Source organism: Crocodylus siamensis, chromosome 1 (assembly GCF_052110815.1).
Source record: "Crocodylus siamensis isolate JL-2025a chromosome 1, ASM5211081v1, whole genome shotgun sequence".
NCBI classification, from domain to species: domain Eukaryota; kingdom Metazoa; phylum Chordata; order Crocodylia; family Crocodylidae; genus Crocodylus; species Crocodylus siamensis.
Genome location: NC_143395.1, coordinates 307,585,217 through 307,604,263, shown reverse-complemented (window position 1 = coordinate 307,604,263; position 19,047 = coordinate 307,585,217). Strand labels below are relative to the sequence as shown.

At 38.6% G+C, this 19,047-nt stretch overlaps 1 protein-coding gene across 3 annotated transcripts in view; it reads right to left on the bottom strand.

Annotated features, from left to right (window-relative positions):
• Nucleotides 1-19,047, bottom strand: part of ANKRD10 (ankyrin repeat domain 10) — a 51,742-nt gene that overhangs the window by 20,296 nt on the left and 12,399 nt on the right. For all 3 annotated transcript variants that reach the window (XM_090022174.1, XM_090022157.1, XM_090022163.1), the window contains exon 3: nucleotides 9,263-9,354. In XM_090022174.1, coding sequence (XP_089878300.1) covers nucleotides 9,263-9,354 — 92 coding nt within the window. The remainder of the gene's footprint in view (nucleotides 1-9,262; nucleotides 9,355-19,047) is intronic.

The following is a 19,047-nucleotide window of genomic DNA, read 5'->3' as shown; positions in this document are numbered from 1 at the left end:
GCCACAACTGTAAGGTTTTCGGAGAAGCACCTGTGGCAGTTTCAGCAGTTTCTATATGGAATGCTCCCCCTTTCTAGGATTACTTGAAAAAATCAAGTCAATTCGAATTACGTAGCTGTAAAACATTGACATGTGTATTTTTTACAGTTTCAGAATCTTCTGTTTGATTTAAACGGGCAATGGTGCATAAACAGGAAACTTATATCAAAAGGGATCACATATTTGCAGGCAACAGTAAGATTAAAAGTTACATTAACATACATAAAGTGCTGTAGCACATTATTCATTATGTAAGCCATTATCATGTGACCACCTTGACAACAAAATACTGAGACTTTAATGCCTTTTAAGCATTACTACTTTCATCCTGAAGCCAAATTAATTGTCAATTCTTTGATGAAATTTAAAAAGCATGAACTAAAACTACTGGTCAACTCATGGCTTCAGTTACTTTAAATTTAGTATGCTGTATTTCAAATAAATTAGTAACTATGCCTATACAAAAATTAGCATACAACAAGGATTAAAAAAAAAGAATCAGAACACTAATACGCCCACAATGAGAAAAACCCTTTTCCTACAAACATCAGTATACTAAGTCTAAAATTTCTAAAGCAAAATGACCTTTAAAATACTACACTTAAAAATGTTTTAACCCTTTGGTGTCCAAGTACAAAAGTTGCAAAGTAAGTTTTTTAAACATACATTCTTTAGGTAACTGCAGAAAGTAAAATATTTTCAATTAAAACAAGATTTATGACTTTCTGGGAAAGCCGTGAAAATACATAACGGACTTCTAGGCAAACAAGAGAAATTGGTGCCAGGTTTTCATTTTACATCTACAGGCATGATGTATGGAAAATACATTTTTATTAATATTTTTAATATTTTTTTTAAACCTTGCCATATTCTCAGTCAGTTCTCCAAGCCTTTGCAAAAAGATTTCTATGAATTTCACAGGTACTGTAAGCAACTTCTTGATGCCACCACTTTCTGCTGAGCATATACTGGCACAAGAAAAATCTGGCAAGTTTACTAATCATTAACATTAAACATTAAAAATATTACAAATTTAGAGAGAGTACCACTGGTGAAATATAAGGCTGCATACAAGTTGGGTGCTGACAACTGCTATACTGAATATTTTTATATTGTGGTGTATTTGTTGCTTTTTTAGTCTAGCTTACAAGAAGTCTATGTTATAACGCAGGGTTTTCATCTTAGATGCTTAGTGTTGAGAAGGAACCAAAAGTATATCCATCAAATGTCAATTTCTCTGAAGGATCTAGTCAATTCATCTCTCCAAGAAATTCTTAAGTTGCATCAATATGCTGAACAAGATACTACTATTGGGTTTTGACTGGTAAGTATAATTGGTAGATTTTCAAGTATGTTTGGGAAACTTATTATGTAACAAAACATAGTTTACAAGACATGTTGTGAGAGATTATGATAATTTTCCAAGTGATAGCCTGCTTCTCTAAGCAATAGTGTATCAGGTAGAAGATGTTTTCCATCCATATAAAATTAAAGAAAAAGAATTCCCTCAAGACACCACAGATGGTATGTTGCCAGCAAACAAAAGCCTTCCTGCTGTACAAGTAATTCAGTTTGATATAAAATATAGTCATAAGGGAATATTAAAACCTTCAAACAAACCAGACTCCGGACTAAGCCCCATAATGCAAACTTAACTGACAAACTAGCAGTACTGCTGCTATGTCAAATGATTGTGTCATATGGGAAGTGGATGGTCTATTTGGTAAAGCCAGAAATTTTATGGCTGAAGCTGTTCTGTTTATAAAGGAAGATGAGGAATTAAAGAAAACACACTTCTGTAGTAGAAGTATTCATTAAAATATTGGAACAGAAGTTACAACAGTGGTATTTAATCTAACACGAAGAGAATTTCATGTTTCCTTACTCACTGAGCGGTGGGTAGCACCCAAAAGTTATCTAAAAATCAAAACAAAACACAAATTTGAGGAACTAGAATCCTCGCAGGGAAAAATAACTACTGAAGAACAGCAGGAATATTACATGCATTATTGAATATGTTGTTACAGAAGATGTACTGCATATACAAGTAAGACTAATGGCAACTTGTGGACAGAAAATGTAACAAAGAAAAATTATGATGCCAAATAGGCTAAATAATGCTGTGGAATTCCCCTGAACTACAGAAGTGAAACTACAGAAAATATAGATAATCATCTCAAAGATTGTTTTTTTTAATGTCAACTGAAAAATGGAAATATATTGAAGAAAAAGGAGAAATAGCCAGTTTAGAGACCAATGAATAGCTCTAATAGCTTCCAGTAATTGTGTAAAGCAGACAACTTCGAATCATCTCAGAGAATTAAAATACTTTCTGCTACAAGATGGCTGTTTGGAGTTGATTATCTCCACTACCCTTCCCTGGAAGTTTTCAAGAAGAGGCTGGATAGACATCTCTCTGAGATGGTTTAAGATTAGTGAATCCTCATTCTGTGCAGAGGTTCTCAACTTTTTTAGACTCATGACATCCCTTGTTAGACTCAAGACAACCCTCAGAAAATATGTCAGCTCTTCAGCTTTATATTTTTTTTCCTACAGAAAAATAGAGCAATTCTTCTTTTGTTGCCAAGAACTCAGACCACAACAGGTCTGAACAGTTTGGATGCTATAGATCCTACTTGAAATCTCTGACTTCATCTTGTGAATTGCATGTATGGTTTTGCATACCAGAGAGTGCCAATATTGCAGGGCACTTTATAGCACCATTAAAAGGATCTCAAGACGCTGGTTATGACCCAGTGTCCTAGACATTCCAAACCTATGGCTCCTTAATTCAGGAGACAGAAGACTTTCTGGATTCAAAAGCTATCAAAGTTTATAAGGCAAGCTTTGGATTTGTATGAAAGAAAGTTTTTGTTCCACCTAAAAGGGAAATGTAGCTTTCTTTTATTGCTAATACTACAAAACACAAAAAAGAAATTGTTCTTGAACTACTGAGTATTAATGTGCAGTTGCCCTTGGTTCTCAAGCTAGGGCTGGCAAAGCATGTATATGTATTCTACAAAGATAATTCTGTCAGGTATTCACCCATGAGATGCTTCCTGAAAGCTGCAGTTCCAGACAGTAAAGTTTTTAAAGCATTTCTCTGACCAAATTTCAGTACCCCTTGTGACAACTTCAAATATTTCTTTGCCAGTTGTTCCTAAATATAAATTCAACCATAACTAAATCTGTTGGAAACATGAGAACTGAAACTTAGACAACAAAGAAAACTACCTAGAGGGATTAGGACAGTAGGGGGCACAGTAAAATATAAAAGTCATGAATGTAGGTGAAGGTTATTTAACAGAACAGACAAAGGGGAGAACTTGTTACCACTCTGTCACAATGTCTGGGCCCCCCACAAAGCTAGTCACATTTCCTGAATCTTATTTTCATAATAAATTATCCATTATCACTACAGCAACTGCTAAGATTATGCTACATCCAACTTTTTCAGATCATGGTTTACTTGGTAATCCTGAAGTATTTCAACCTGCCAGAAAACAGAACTTTCTGTTACTACTATAATCTTCAAAAAAAAAAAAAGTTAATCTCTTCTGAATTGCCCATCTTCAGAGGAACGGCATACCAAATATAATGCCCTTCCCCTCCACAACAGAAATAGGCCCATTCATTCCACAAGTTGGCCTACAAACATGCAAGAAACTAGATCCCAATTCTAAATAATGGGTAAAATTTAAACTGTCTCATATTTTTGGATTTCTCTGTGGTCTATGATAATGTTAGTAGTTTCTGCCGCTCTGCATTACATTACAGAATACCATTCTTTCTAAAAATATCTGTTCTCAGACCAACCGGAATTTGAAGGCAGGAATTTTCCTGGTTATCTGACAATCTGGGCTACAGCTAGGAAACTGAACCTCATTGTTTTCTGATGCTACATTTATTTAAACAGCTTTCCTGGTACATGTCCCTCTACCTTCCTTAGAAAAGCACTCCCTGAAGCTGGCAAAACAACCAGTAGAATCACTTCACTCTGAACTCATGAATTATGTACAATATCCTTCTGTAAAAAGAAGAATCTCAAGAAAGAAATCAGTATAATGGATGCTTGTTTTCTCTATACAACAGAAATACTCAGTAAATAGACTAGAACTACAACCCACTTTCACAGTGAAATGTGGTACATCTTACCTTCCTACAACATGGAGGGTCAATGTATAAGGCAATAAAGAGGGGGAAAAGAAATCCTGTAAGACTCACACTTTTGGGACTGGTGAGATGCTCTGATACTATGAAAGGGCTTGGACAGATTAGATAACTTTTGCACTGCATGCCTTGATAATTTATTTTAAAATTTAGCTCAGCAGGTCAGTTGCTTTGTATGGGGCATGGGAATATGTTTGGAACAGGATAAATTGAAAATAAGCTCTTTAGTTTTGAAATAGTCAGCTTATGTAGCTTATCGTAATAAATCTTTGTATCTCTGCAGCAAAGAATCTAATACCAGTGATATGAAAAATCATCATTAAGCATTAACAGTATTATTATTTGTAAGGAAGAACATGATTATCAGAGGCTATATGATTCTTCTAAATGGAGCGTCCGTTTAGAAGCCACAACACTCTCCCAGAAGGAAGAAGTGGCATTTTACATGAACAGCGTGTAACAATACTAGTTAGTTGCAACTCAATGGTAGAGACATGGTAATTGAGTTACTCAGGTGAGGAAACAAAGAACATTAAAAATTACATTAAAGGCATGTGGTACCTAGAATCTGAAAGAGGAAAAATAAAGACCTCAAAGAATTCCAAAGGTCACATAGGTAAAAAAAGGTAGAGCTAAACAAATGAAAGTGTTTGTAAATCCTAAAGTAGAGAATTCAGAGTAGAGAGCATTGTTCTCCCTCCAATTGATGAATAATTGACTGAGAACTGACTGGTTTTTTTAAACACATTTCTAAGCTGTCAGTTACCATGAAATGCAAGTCTCAGTTTAGTATCTAAGTGGTGAAAATCAAAACTTGGAGAAACATAAAAGTCTATGAAGTTGCAATGAAAAACATTAGCTAAAATGAAAGCTGAGGAATGACACAGGAGAGAGCATAATTAAGGAAACCAACTAGAATTCAGTTAAGAAAGATGGCAAGGACAAACATAACTACAGAAGCTTTACAAGGATCTACATTTGAATACCTAACAAGGATCTGCTCAGGAAAAATACTCATAACTCCAGAAAAAAAGCAGGCAAATAGGAACAGTCAAGTAAAAATTGAAAGAGCTGTGATGAGAAGAAGAAAAAGAGTTGCAAATACAAAAATCAAATCAACAGCACAACAGAAAATGAGAAAATGTTTTTATAAACTGAAAACAGTGTTTAGGACACTCATTCAAATGTACTCCATAATATTTCTAGCAAAAAAACTGTCTGAGACCTCTGAGTGAACAAGAGCTGCAATGAATAAAGCAGCTTGATGATGCAGAGCAGTCACCTGGTGAAAGCAGATTTGTTTCTACTACTTATTTAATCATTTCAAATGCTACTGGCATGTTTATCCCAGAAGTATTATTCCATCTCCTAGCATGGTGCAACAACTCTTTTGCCAAAAGACTTTATAGAACTTGCCTCAAAGAAATTAGGGCTTACTAATCAATTTCAAGAGCAAGCGTGCTGCAAGAAAAATGTATGGACTTTCTTCCCTATTCCATTAGTGTAAACAGAAGAACTGCTTTTAATGAAGATCTTGTGGGTTCAGTTAGATGAACAAGTTCCAAACCAAATCTTGATCTTAACATGTCTCTCTGCCAGAATACAGATGAACAAACAACTAGTAGGCATTCTTTCCATCAGTCATGCCAAGACATTGCAGTTAGTAGTAGAATATGGCTGCTCAAATGGCAGCTGTAGAAGTCTGAACTGTTCATAAACCAGAAAAAAAATGGTGTACTCACAGATGTGATGCTCAATGTAACATACACCAATATAAGTGTGAGAAACTGTTTCCTATTAATTTAATTAACACTAACAATATATCCAGTATGACTTTCTTTCCTGTTTATCCAACTATTTATATCTCTGTTTATAGTCAAGTATTCTTTTTATAAGAGCACAATGTAAGTTTTTAAAATGTGTTAATATATAATGTTGAAAAAGATGCATTGAAAGAAAACCTGGCACCAAGAAACCTTTTCTTTAAAAGATATGTGAACACTCGTTTTTAATCTGAAACACACTTGACAAAATATGAATTGTTCTATTATGTCTTTTTAATAAAAACCCAGCAGTTATTATGGATACTTTAAAAGGTATTATCCACATTAAAAAGTCAGTTACACAGCAAACCTTTTCACTCATATGAGGCATTGTGACCACCTGCTTCCCCTCTTCAAGGGTCCATGAATACCATAGTTAGTGGTGCAACCATTTTTATGGCTGTAGGACATACAGAATATGCTTCAGCTAAAATGAGAAGGTAAATACCACAAAAAAAAAAAATCAAAATATTTTTACTGGGGTACATTTTATATTGTTTTACTATTAAAAATTTACAAAGGAATAGAGACCCAAATTCTCTTTCATCAATTAGAAAAAGAATTCAACAACTTAGTCAAATTAGACTGCAACATATTATATTTCTTTATAAGAATGATGAACTATCACATTTGAAATAAAGTCAAATAAATTTACCTCTTTAAGGTCCATCTATTTAAACTAAAATGCTCATCATATGTCCAGTAAGGAAAAAAAAACCTAACTATAGTCAGCATTCCTTAGCTTCCAATTCAGCTGTACGAGTAATAAAAGAATAGTGTAAAAAACAGATATCATGGATTTTGGTAACTCAAGTTACATTATGCACTAAATTTCAAAAAGCACTATTTCCATTATCAGTCTTCAATAAAACACACATTCAAAAAATATTACAATATTAATTTGCTACAATTAATATTATAATTGAGTCTTAATATTTTTGAGTTACTTTTACAAAGACGAGTGAAAAATGTGAAATTAAGTGCATACTGTATACATGTTATGTCAGGTGTTTGTACACTTGCTTAGGTTATCCTCTGTATCTTCATTCAAGTATGTTTTTTAACAGCAAAAACACAATATAAAGAAACAAAGAATTTATCTATAGAAAACAGAATTAGAAGACCAAATCTCCATGAAATGAAAGGGCCAAAAATACCATCAGTATAGGTGGGCACAATTAACTAAAAATTTAGGACATTATATTTTCTTATACCAGAACTGTGCATGGTTTTGTGCTCAGAGTGTTAACAAATCTTTCAAGTATCCTATATAAGTATCTTACTATCCTGTGACTGAATTTTTAATTACTGTAACAAAGTGGAAGAGTCTACTTTTAACTTGAGACCAGGGAATATAAGAAATACAAACTTAGTACTCAGGCAGCAGTACTGCTTTAATTTTAAGACATTGCCAAAACAGAAGGAAAAAAAAAAAAAAATCAGTTTACTATCAGCTGTGGGCCCATTTTTCAAATCTGACAATTTATTACTATTCCTTTCAAGTGCTAATTTATGGATTCCGCCTAATTTTAAGAAATTAAATATGAAAACTAGATTCCATAGGAGAAATCTCAGTCCAATGGACTTCAACAGCTAAACTCTTCCCAAGATCACTGGGACAAGTATTCCACTCCATATAAAACATAATATAGTTTGAGGCCCAAATTCTGTTAACTGATCTGCAGACACTGACTGCATTAAAGCTGCAATGAAAGCAGACTCAAGGACCATTTAAGTAAATCAGACTAGATTACTGGGGTCTAATACTATAAATCTTTCAAAGCAGGGCATGGTATTTTACTTGTACATAAAAGGTGTCCATATGCCCATACGCATACCTAAAGCACGTATAAATAATGAAATACCAAAACTAGTAATCTAAAATCTTTTTCTATTACAGTGCACTATTTGCTGCATTTTATTCTCCATTAAGAAGAGAATAGTTTTGGCCAAAGTTTACTCATTACTTGAAGGTTAAGAGCAGTTTTTGCCTACATGTTAAAAATGAAAGATGAGTTTAGTCCAGTCATCAAAAACTACTAACTTGTACTGCTTGCACATTAAAGACCCCATGAAAATCCCTATTTATTTTTACTTGGAGTATATCAAGTTACTGCATTTATGTTTGTTTATTACCTAGCTATATATGTATATTACCTATACATAGTTATGGGTATATATTGATATTATCCTTCTGAGAGTTATAAAACTGACTGGTTACATACTAATTGATGATGATAATTAAGGTTTGCTCAATTCCACCGTAAATTTCAATTCAACTTTACCTCAAGACATCTGAAAGCGAATGTCTCGGTCCTCAATTCAAAATGTGGATGTCAGTATCAAGTGTTTTCATGAAATGCATCAAAACTTGACCCTGACAGCTGCATAATAGTTGTTAGTACCATTTTCCTAAAGACAACTGTGTTATTAACTTACAGATTATTATATTTTGTGGACACTTTACAGTAACATAGCAAAGTTTCATTTTAAGACAGATTCACTGGTGCAGCATTATTAAAACAGTAAGATGGAAACCAAAGGGTTAAACAAGGTATTAACTGCTTGATTCTTATTTCACTTAAAACTCAGTTTCATATTGTAGATTAAAATACAAAATACTAATTATCATTAAATAATAAGCTAGTTCTAATTAAAACAAGGTACTAAAGTATTTACGTTATTATAAGCCATAGAGCTTATACTCAACATTTCTAGGTGAAAACTGCATCCATTTTGTCCATGCTGTAAGTTGCAAAAGTTTGTGAGATTTTCTGAATGTTTTTGCAGTACATAAACCTTTAAAGAAAAAAGTTAACAGTGCAAATATACAACATACTAATAAAAAATACTGAATAGTTAAGGGTGTGTGAAATGTTTTTATTCCCCCAAATAACGGTATTTACTCTGATGTTTAAATTTATTCAGTATTATGTATAATGTATTTTAGATAAATATTTATTAGATACAACATAAAATTTTGGGGCATTTCACAGAATTGAGATTAACGTTTTACTAACTATACATTCAGTGCTTAATGTACTGGTATCAGTTAAAATGTTTACTATTAGACATATTCAAAATCTTGAGCGTTACTATAATTGAATATGTCTTATTGATGTTTTCTTTTAATAAAAAATCTAACTGCTCTTTTTCAATTTTATTAGCATCTGTGTTTACTGTTCTATGTTAGATACAAAACAATCAACCAAACAAAAAACCACACTTACTCTATTTGTGCTCCATTAGCCACAAGGGCACTTACGGAATCCATACTACCAGACCGTGCTGCTTTATGAATAGGAGTTTCACCAACATAATCCTGTAAAAGTACATTATATTTTGTCAAGTACCACCACTTCAAAAATTGAAGTTCCTAAACATTCCTGACTTCAATTAAGGAAATGGACATAGTAATAATCAATTAATGAATGCAACTGCTCCTTTATTAGCATTTTAAAGACTGTGCTGGCTCTCAACTAGATTGAATGTTTCATTTAAAAAAAAATCCTTGGTCTGCCCCATCCCCCCATACAATGGTCTAATAAAATGCATCACTTGTAATAATCCTTGCCTCTTGGCATTTTTCCTGGACCATCATAGCTACAATATCACTCCAACATTCTTCTCTTTCACCCAATTCCCATCTCTGCAAAGAGCCTTTAAAAGAGGAATGGACAGTCTAGAGTAGGCATGTAAACTTCATTTGCTGGTAATACAGCTGTGACAGATCTTTTGTTGGCATTAGGTAACATGCACAAAAACTGAAGGGAGGATAAGGCCATAAAATTGAATTTCTGTTCTATACTTTACTGCCATATTCATTATGACAGTAACATCAATTGTCTGGATTCAATTTCAATTGGTTCACTCAAGGCAGAGAGTGGTGGGCAAACCACATGACCTGAGGAGAACTGGGATATGCACCATGGACATGATGCAGCCTCCCATTTTCACTTGTTTGTAGTTGCGGTGGGGACGGGGGGAACAGCGGTGGGGAACCAGGAACCTGTTTCACCTGAATCTTCAGGTGGCAGCCTTATTCTGTCGTCTTACTGTAAGCCACCCTGAGCTTGTTGGGAAGTGGCACCTAGATCAAGAGAATGTGATTCTTTTTTCCTTCCAGCATTTTTGAATCTCTTGTACCCCTCTCTCTCCATTTCCCACTTCAGCAATTGCCACTTCCTAACCTATGTGCTATTCTTCTAACCTCACCTCCGTCTGTGAAAAGGATCATTAAGTTTTTAAGTGGCAAGTGTCACTGCTTCAGAACTGAGCTCCAATCCAATTAAAAGGAAAACAGGGAGTTCATATCTATGTTACTGTTTCAGATACCTACAGACTAAGGTGGATTTTCACTCTTCATATCTGGAAGATTCTCTCTGTAGTCATGATGCCTAGAAACTTTTTCTTTTACATGTTCTTGGTATATGGGCAATTTAAGAGTTATCCTGAAAGGAAAAAAAATGCCCTAGAATTTGTCCTTCAGATTTGGCCTAGGCCTATGGGTAAATGTCCTCTCAGCAAGTTGCATCAAATAGTCAAGTTGCCAAAAAAACAAAGACAAGCATACAATATTGGTCATAGTTTCAGTTTAAGATTTTAACTTACTGCTTCGGATCATTTTCACATAAACTATTAAAATAAATCCTAATTTTGCTGATTGATGCAACAGACCTGTTTTTCCAAATTCTTCCATTGGATACATTGCAATTGTCCCACATGCTACAGGAAAAGAGATGAGACACTAAGAAAGTAGCTTAAGAAGGTTGCAGCTTTATTAAAAAGCATACTCGAGTTATCTAGCAATCATCCATGCATTCCAGGTTATTCTTTCTATGGTCATCCATTTCACCTACTGGAGGACTGCCAGTAGCTGGGCATCCTATTTAGCTGGTCCCAGCAGCACTGCTGAAAACCTTCTTCCTCTCATCTAATGATCAGCAAGTCAAGAAAGAAGGGTTCATGTTCTCACTACACTGGTAGACATTTGGAGCTCCCAACCCCATTCCCCACTTCCTTAGGAATTGCCTTCTAACCTAAACCCACATCCAGTACTTGTTTGCACACCACATAAGCCTCTTTCACCAAAAAACAGCCCCCAAAATTGGGGTATATGTCCTAAGCAGAGAAGGTGATTTTCCACCAAGAACAGATTCACCATACTTTGATTCCTGCTCCACAAGTGCAGTAGGAGCGGTATCATTATTAATCAAACAGCTAATATTTCACTAATCAAGCTAACTATTCTTCTGGCAGTTTGGGTGTGCACCAGCTACTCTTGGGTCTCTCTTTCCCTATTTTGCACTGTTCAAACTGCAAAATCACAGATTCACCCACGGAGATCAGTCTTCAGCAGCAGCTAGGGTTTCACCTTTTAGTTAAGCATGAGAGAAAGGGTGAGTGGGCAGAAGATTAAGTTCTATTTCTGCTCTATACAGCCATAATTATGGGGAAAAAAACTTTCATTCTGCCCTCCCAAATATAAGGTGCTTGGTCTTATGTGGGGTTGTGATGAGCCATATTCCCCTCTCACACAACAGATTATGATAGCACTGAATTCTAAAACCTGACCTATGCCACATGGTCCCTGCTTTTGGGAGAGTTGGAAAAGAACACAGGGGAAAGTTCCCCACACTGCCTGACCCCACTGCGTAAAAGGGTTGACTGGCATGAAGTTTACAGAAAGACCTGATTTGACAGTAATATCAAGATAGACAAGAATGGTGAAGGGAATTTGTCTTCCCAGCATGAGTAAGCCCCAGGCCAGAGGAAGAACTTATAAACCACGGGCAGACAATTATTTCTGCTGGAGGGCCAGTTAATGAGTTTCGGTGAGCCGTCGAGAGCTGCAAAGGGCAGACCCAGGCTATGACAGGTGTCCCGCCCCCTGGTCACCATCTTGGGGCCAGAAGTCCCTCTCCTAACCCCTGACCTTTACCAGTGGAAGTCTACCTTTTGGGAGGAAAGGGTTGCCATCTTGAAAACAGAAAAACCCCCCAATAAAACACCTACGGACTAAAAGTCAAAAACCTATTATAACATCTTTTAATTTTATTACAGAAAATATTTTGTCATAATTTGTGTTTGCATAGTGTATATATTAGTGATTATATAATAACTGAAAAATAAAGTCTTACCCTTATATATTATGGAAAGTGTGCATGTGCAGGGAAGGGGAGTTTATAAGGGGATGTGGCTGTACGCGTTGGGGGACAATAGGGTATGTGGTGACTTGCGGGGGAGGCTGTGGTTGTGGCATTTGAAAGGTGTGAGGGAGGGTAGGGGAGCCCCCTCCAAACACACTTTGCCCCCCATGGTGCAGAGGCCTCACTGCAGCAGCTCTGGCCAGTGCTGCACGTGGTAGTACCAAGCGCTGTCAGGCTGGCCCACCTCCATGGCACAGAGCTCTGCACAGTGCACATGCAGCTCCCAGCACTCGTGAGCCACCAGGGGAAGCCCCATGCAATGAAGCTGGCTGTCTTCACCACTCCCTGTTATGCAGGTCTCAGGAATCTACCAAAAGTGGGGCAGGGGGAGCCCCACCACTTGCTTTCCAGCAGAGTCCTGGGCAGGGCTACTGCTGCCACCACTGGGAGAGCTGCTGGGATTCCCCGTGTCCCACTCACTCCAGGTACCAGGCAGGGAAGTGACAGGGGTGGAACTGCAGCTGGGCGGAAGGACAGAACATGGGGCTAGAGCTGACAGCAGCTGCTCCACTTTTTGCCACCACATGGCAGCACTGGTCTGAGCCACATGCCACTACACCCTGCTCACCCAAACTCTGCACTCCCACACTCCTGCCCCCACCGGGCACAGGCTCCATGCTGCTGCCAGTCCCAGCCCTATGCTCTGCACTCCTGCCCAGCTGCAGCTCCGCCCCCACTGCTTCCCTACCTGGTACCTGAAGCAAGTGGGATGCCAGAGAAGCCAAGCAGGTCCCCTGCCGGCTGCAGCACTAGTAACAGCAGCTCCACTTGGACACTAAGTGCTGGCTTTTGCCCGTGTAGGTGGGAGCGAGAGGCATGTGCTGGGTGGGCTACAATTAGCCAGTGGGCACCCACAGGCCACATGAAATTGCCTAGTAAGCCAGATCTGGCCTATGGGCCATATTTTGCCTGCCTCTGTTATAAGCCCTCCCACCTATAAGTGCTCACAAATCACAAGGCTGTAGTAAATCCAGTTGTCTCGTAACACAGGCCAGAAACCCCTGAACATGAATGGGGCTAAATGCCCCCCCAAAAGAGAGGGATATTCCTTAAAAGGAGCTATTACTCCTTTTACACCTACTGACCTAGGACAGTCAATACAAGAACACCCTCCTGTGCAACCTCTGAGGCTGTGGAGGGAGCAACACTACTCTCCAATTAAAGATTTAGTGGATTAGCTACAAAAATAACTTTGTGTTTGTTTACAACACCTGTAATAAGTGTTCTGTGCTTAATGTGTCAAAATTCTAATCACAACTACTTCTAAAATCCCCAGGATGCCAAATTATTTACAGTAAAGTTTTAGATGAAAACCAGTTCTTTGCTGAGCATGAAGAAAACAGGCATGTTGGCAGTTATGCAAGGCTAGAAAACAAAAATGATTCTCACTGAAAAAGGAATGATCCCATCCCTGAACTTACGAGGCCAAATTTCAAAAGTTAATTCATTCTGAAGCACTTCCACAATGAAGTGTGAAAGGGTTGGGAAAGAACGTGGGGGAAGGAAGTAGGTTTTTTCTTCCTGATAGGTGCAATGGGGATAGATGAGCAAACAGTTCGACAAGAGTAGACCTTTTTAAATTAATGTTACAAAATAAAGACAGAATAGCACTTATGTCAGAAACTTTTCTCTAATTTCCAGTCCAAATTTATGGTTAGTTTCTATATCCATTTGTTCTTGCGCCAAAGAGTCCTTCAGTTAATAAACAGCCTTGATATCTGCTGTCTATAAATAGATGCGAGATGGAGACGGGAGTAATCATATCCTCTGAGCCTGTTTTGCAAGGCTCTAGACAAGCTTGTCTTCTCCTTATGATAAAACTCTCAATTTCCCCGATTATCTTAGGCCAAAGGTGCTCAATCTCTGTTAAATCCATGCTGATGTGCCCGTGGGCTCAGAACTTTCATGCAGCTCTTGAGCCCACACGATGCATGCCACCACTGTTGCTCAGTCCCTTTTTCCTGCTGCTGAATTCAATGGGGAAGAAGGAGGCAAACAGTAGGGATTCTCAGCTGCTGAGCTCTGGAGCCCCACGAAAATTTTGGCAGCTGGAAGTGGCAGTGGAGACCCACCCTTGGTGGTTCCATGCACGCATGCCCACAGGGCTCTAGCATAGCACAAGGCTGGCTACAGCATCTGAAAATACAAATTTCAAGTTTTGAAGAAAGCCTCACTGCTCTGGGGCACCACATAGCCCTACGTCTACCACTTGGCCATGACTCTCCACTTCAGGAAAACAGTGGTAGGGCACTAGGAAGAGCAGGAAGCTTATGGTACAGTGCTGCCAGCTGAGCAATCTCCATCTGTGATCTGAAAGAATTCTTTTATTGTCATGTCTTATGGCTGGTTTTATTTTTTGTAATGATTTTTTAATTATTTTTATAAAGTTTAAATTAATACTACAGAATACTGAACTTTTTAACTTTATATCAATAAACCTAAAATTACTAAAAAATGTATGCTTTCCTTTCTAATATGTAAAATACTCAATATTAGGATATGCAAAAATACAAAAAATATAATACTTCCCTATGCAGCCTGTGGCCCATTTTCAATTTTAAAGTTTGGCCCACTTTTGTTAAAAAAAAGTTGAGTATCACTGTCTTAGGCCTTGGACAGATGTACTTTTTAAGTGTGTCAGGCCACAGAGAGGCATTCAGCTCACTGAAAGTGCAAGCTCTCCCAAATAGTTGCTGTTTTATTCAGGGTTATTTTTGGAGCACTTAAGACATTTTGGGACCACTTCACAGGGCACATATGCCTGAAGCATTTGAAGTGCTTCAACTATTACATCACTCCAAGGCCTTGGTAGCCCTTCCCTGCACCTGTTCCAGTTTGAATTTCTCCTCCTTGAATATAAATGACTAGAACCATATGTAATTTTCCAGTCTCACAGTGGCACTAGTACTTCCCCACTCCTACTGAAAAATGTGTCACCCAGTACATCCTATGATTACAACTGCCTTTTATATAGTGTGTTAACACTGAATGGTTCATAGGCTACCAAGTCCTTCTCCATATAAATTGCTTCCAACTGGGAAATTCCCAGCTTAGAGTAGAAATTTAAGAGTAGGAACTGTTGTTACTTCAGTCCTTAAGTTTATCTAGTTCTTCTTGTAAAATACTCCAGTATTTTTGTATTTAATTTTTCCTTAGCTTACGTCATCACCACATTGCCACTTTTTGGTCAGTCACTAACAAAAGTATTAAACAAGATCCCAATATCAATCTTTGAAGAACTACTACTAATTTCCTCTCAGACTTAACTCAGTGCAGCCCTCCCCACCCCCTTTAGCCACTTCCTTACTCACCTGACAGTTTTATCAACTTTACTTCTTCAACTTTACTAACAATTTTCCTTGTGGCAGCACTTCCAATACTTTACTGAATTCCAGATGCACCAGATCTTTTCCATCTCCTTTGTTTATAGGAGAATTTATCGTATAAAGGCATCAGGTTACTCTGGCATGAGCTAGCTCTGGTAAACCCACACGTTATTTTTCACATCCCCCCTAACCCCCCATTTACCATCTCATCTTTATTTTTTCCTTGCAAACTGCTCTGAAGCCTTTTATGCTATTGAGGTGGAAACTGCCTAAATCACCTCTCCCTTTAAGTAGATACTACTATTGTTATTCTCTAATCACATGATCCCAACCCCTGACTTTATAGCTTTGTAAAAAATACATGCCACAGGAAGTGCAATGTGACTCCAAAACTGGAGTGTGTTAAGCTAAATTTTGCTTCCACCTCTGTGGAGGAAAAGTCCATTTCCATATCCCAATCCCCTTATTCTGCCATTGCCCTGTTGGTCAATGTCATCATCCTTACTGAAAATTAGGAGAAATCATACACTTAGGTTCTTGAGCCTTTCCTATTCTTAAATTACCTTCACTGCACAGGAATGCCACTTCTTTTTTTGCTCTACTTCTATTTTTGCTATGTTAATAGTCTGAGATCTAACTAAGCTTGTCTTTGCCTTTGACATCCTTTCGTCTGCGAGACTCTGGATGTTGAAGCCTATGACACAGATGGTTTGCACTATCTTATGCGATTAATCTGAGATGTGCATGATCTGTGGCAGTGGTTGCAAGTATATGCATCATGGTTAAGCGGTTTGGGAGCTGCTTGCTTCCTATGGACTCTTTTCTTCAAGCTGCTGGAGCCAATTCCAGTTGTGGACTTCGATGCTCTGCAGGAGACAATGACAACACTTGTTCTGATCTCTTACCAAGGTTACCCATTAGTCAATTCCAAATGACTTCATATCTTGCTGCAGTGAAACTTGGGAAATCCTGTTGTTCTTGTTCCCTGTGATAGTTCCTCGTATAGCATGTCCTTGGGTATACATCCATCTTCCAATCTGCTCAGATGACCTACCTAGCTCAATTATCTCAGAGTACGGCTGTTACATTTGGTAAATTTGCCCTTCAAAGAACCTCTGCGTTGGTAACTATCTTGCCATTTAATGCCGAGTATGTAGTAAGTGGAAGCTTCTCTCTTGATATGCACAGGTTGTCCATGTTACCTCATTACACAAGAGTGCAAAGTATGCAAGCTTTGTACACTAGCATTTTGGTCTTGATGATAAGCTTTGAGATGTTCTATGCTCTTTTAGTTAGTCTGCTGAAGCTGGTGGCAGCCTTTTCAATTCAAACATTAAGTTAATCATCCAGGCTAGGGACAGACATTACACATGAATCAGTTTAATTGATCATAAACTGGTTTAAGCCTACAACAGAACATAAGTTCAGTGCACATAAACCAGTTTCAAAATGTCTGTAACCAGTTTGAGATGAACCTGGTTGAATACAGTATCAGACTTAACGGATCTGGGTCAAACCAGTTTATGCAGCGTCTAGTTTAACTTAATGCAGGACGGGGTCTGGGACAAAGTCCCCCAGCATCCCAGATGCTTTGCAGCCCTGGATTATACTGTCTGCTTCAGAAAATAGGGCTGGCCCCGTCCCTCTGCTCCCTAGCTGGAGCACCAGCAGAGACTGCAGGCACAGCAGGGTCTGCCTTGCTTTCCCCTGCCCCCATTCCCCCCCTCACTGCTCAAACAGGGATTTTGCTTCCCCCCCACTCCAATCTCCCACAGCGCAGACCCCAGCCCCACAGACTCTAGACATGTGGCATGCTAGCTAATGCTGAGAGGTGTCTGTGAGTGTGTCTCCAATTTCACTGGGACAGGCAGACAGAACAGTGTCTGCTCAGGGCTTTCTGGAGCTAATCAACAGATCAGCTAGTAATGTCCCTTCATTCCTTCCTTGGAAAAAGCTGTTTAAGAAGAGCTTGAATTAATGAGAGAGGCTTTTGTTTCCTTGATGGGCTGATAAACACTGTATTATCAGGCCCCTGCTGGATCCCTCACCTGTCCAGTTTGCAGAAAGTATGAAGCAGGGAGAGGGAGATAGAAAAGCTCAGTATCATCACCAGATGTATGCGCTGCACACACCCCACTGAGTGACAGCTCGAGGCTGAGGTCTGGCAACACTCGCACCTCTTCAGCAGCAAGCGGGGAAGAACCTGGGACAGCACAGGCAGAGTTGGGGTTTACACCCCTCCCTAATCAGAGTGTTCTGCCAGAGCCATGTCATACCTCCCCACTCTCACCTCAGCGCTGTCAAAGGGAAGGGAGGGTTGCTCTTGTGTCCTCTGGCTTCTAGCCTGAGCCGCTGCAGGCATGCACCTGCATTTCTTCAGTCCAGAGGGAATGTCTGTGCAGTTGCAAACCAGTTCTACCTACGTAGGTTAGACTAACCTGCAAAGATTGAATCAATTCAAACTCAGGCTTTTTTAATGTCTGTCCCTAGGCCCAGTGAGAAGCTGGTGGTCACTGTAGAACCTAGGTAGCTGAACTTTTGGACTACTTCTAGCTGGTTCTCTTTAAGGGTAATAGATGGATCTCATGGAACTCCCTGTCTTAGTACAATCGTTTTCTTTAAGCAGATGGTGATAACTAATGTCTGGCAAGCTCTTGAGAGGCAATCCATGAGTTTTTGTAGTAGGTCTTTGTCACAGGCTATAAGGGCAGCATCATCAGCCAATAGAAGCTCCTTAATAAGCACCTTTCTAACTTTAGTTGCGACAGGTTGAAGAGTTTCCTCAACCTATCTTGTGTAAATGTACATTCCACCTTTCATGTCTTTAAACGCGTAGTTCAAGAGTACTGAGATTTCAAAGAGTGTGGGAGCAAGAACACATCTTTGCTTCACTCTGCTTTTTATCTCAAAGCTATGACATCTGCTTGCTTCCATCTAACAGCTTCACTGCTCCGTGACTTGAGGGGGGCAACCTTGTTGAAAGCCTAAAGCTTTCTTCAGACCACTGTACATGACTTTTAGGTTTCGTGTGTCTGAGGCTGTTTGTATCCCACCACAGAGCTTAATCCAATACTAACTGGCACAGCATCTAGTTGCTTTCTGTACCTTTTTTTTTTTTTTTTTGCCTATCAAAGCCTTGCTTTGGTGTTCTCTATTGGCTTCTTGCTGTGTTCCAAATAGGCTGCAGCTTGATGCTGATGAGGTAGTAGTTTTTCTGAATTTTCTTATTGGATGGTCTCTCTTCCTCAAACATAGCTTTAGTCATTTCATGGATTGCAGTTTTTAAGCCTTCTCAGATTTCCCCTGCCTTGTCTGATGGCAACTTCCCAAACATGCCAAGTTCAAAAGCTTTCACAAATTCTTGGCATTTCCTTTGGTTCTTGGTGTCAGTGGTACTGATTTTGGGCTTGCTCCTAGGTTTTGCTCTATGTGGTTTCTTGGCTCTAATTCTCACTTTGCTAAGGATCAGGGAGTGGTCAG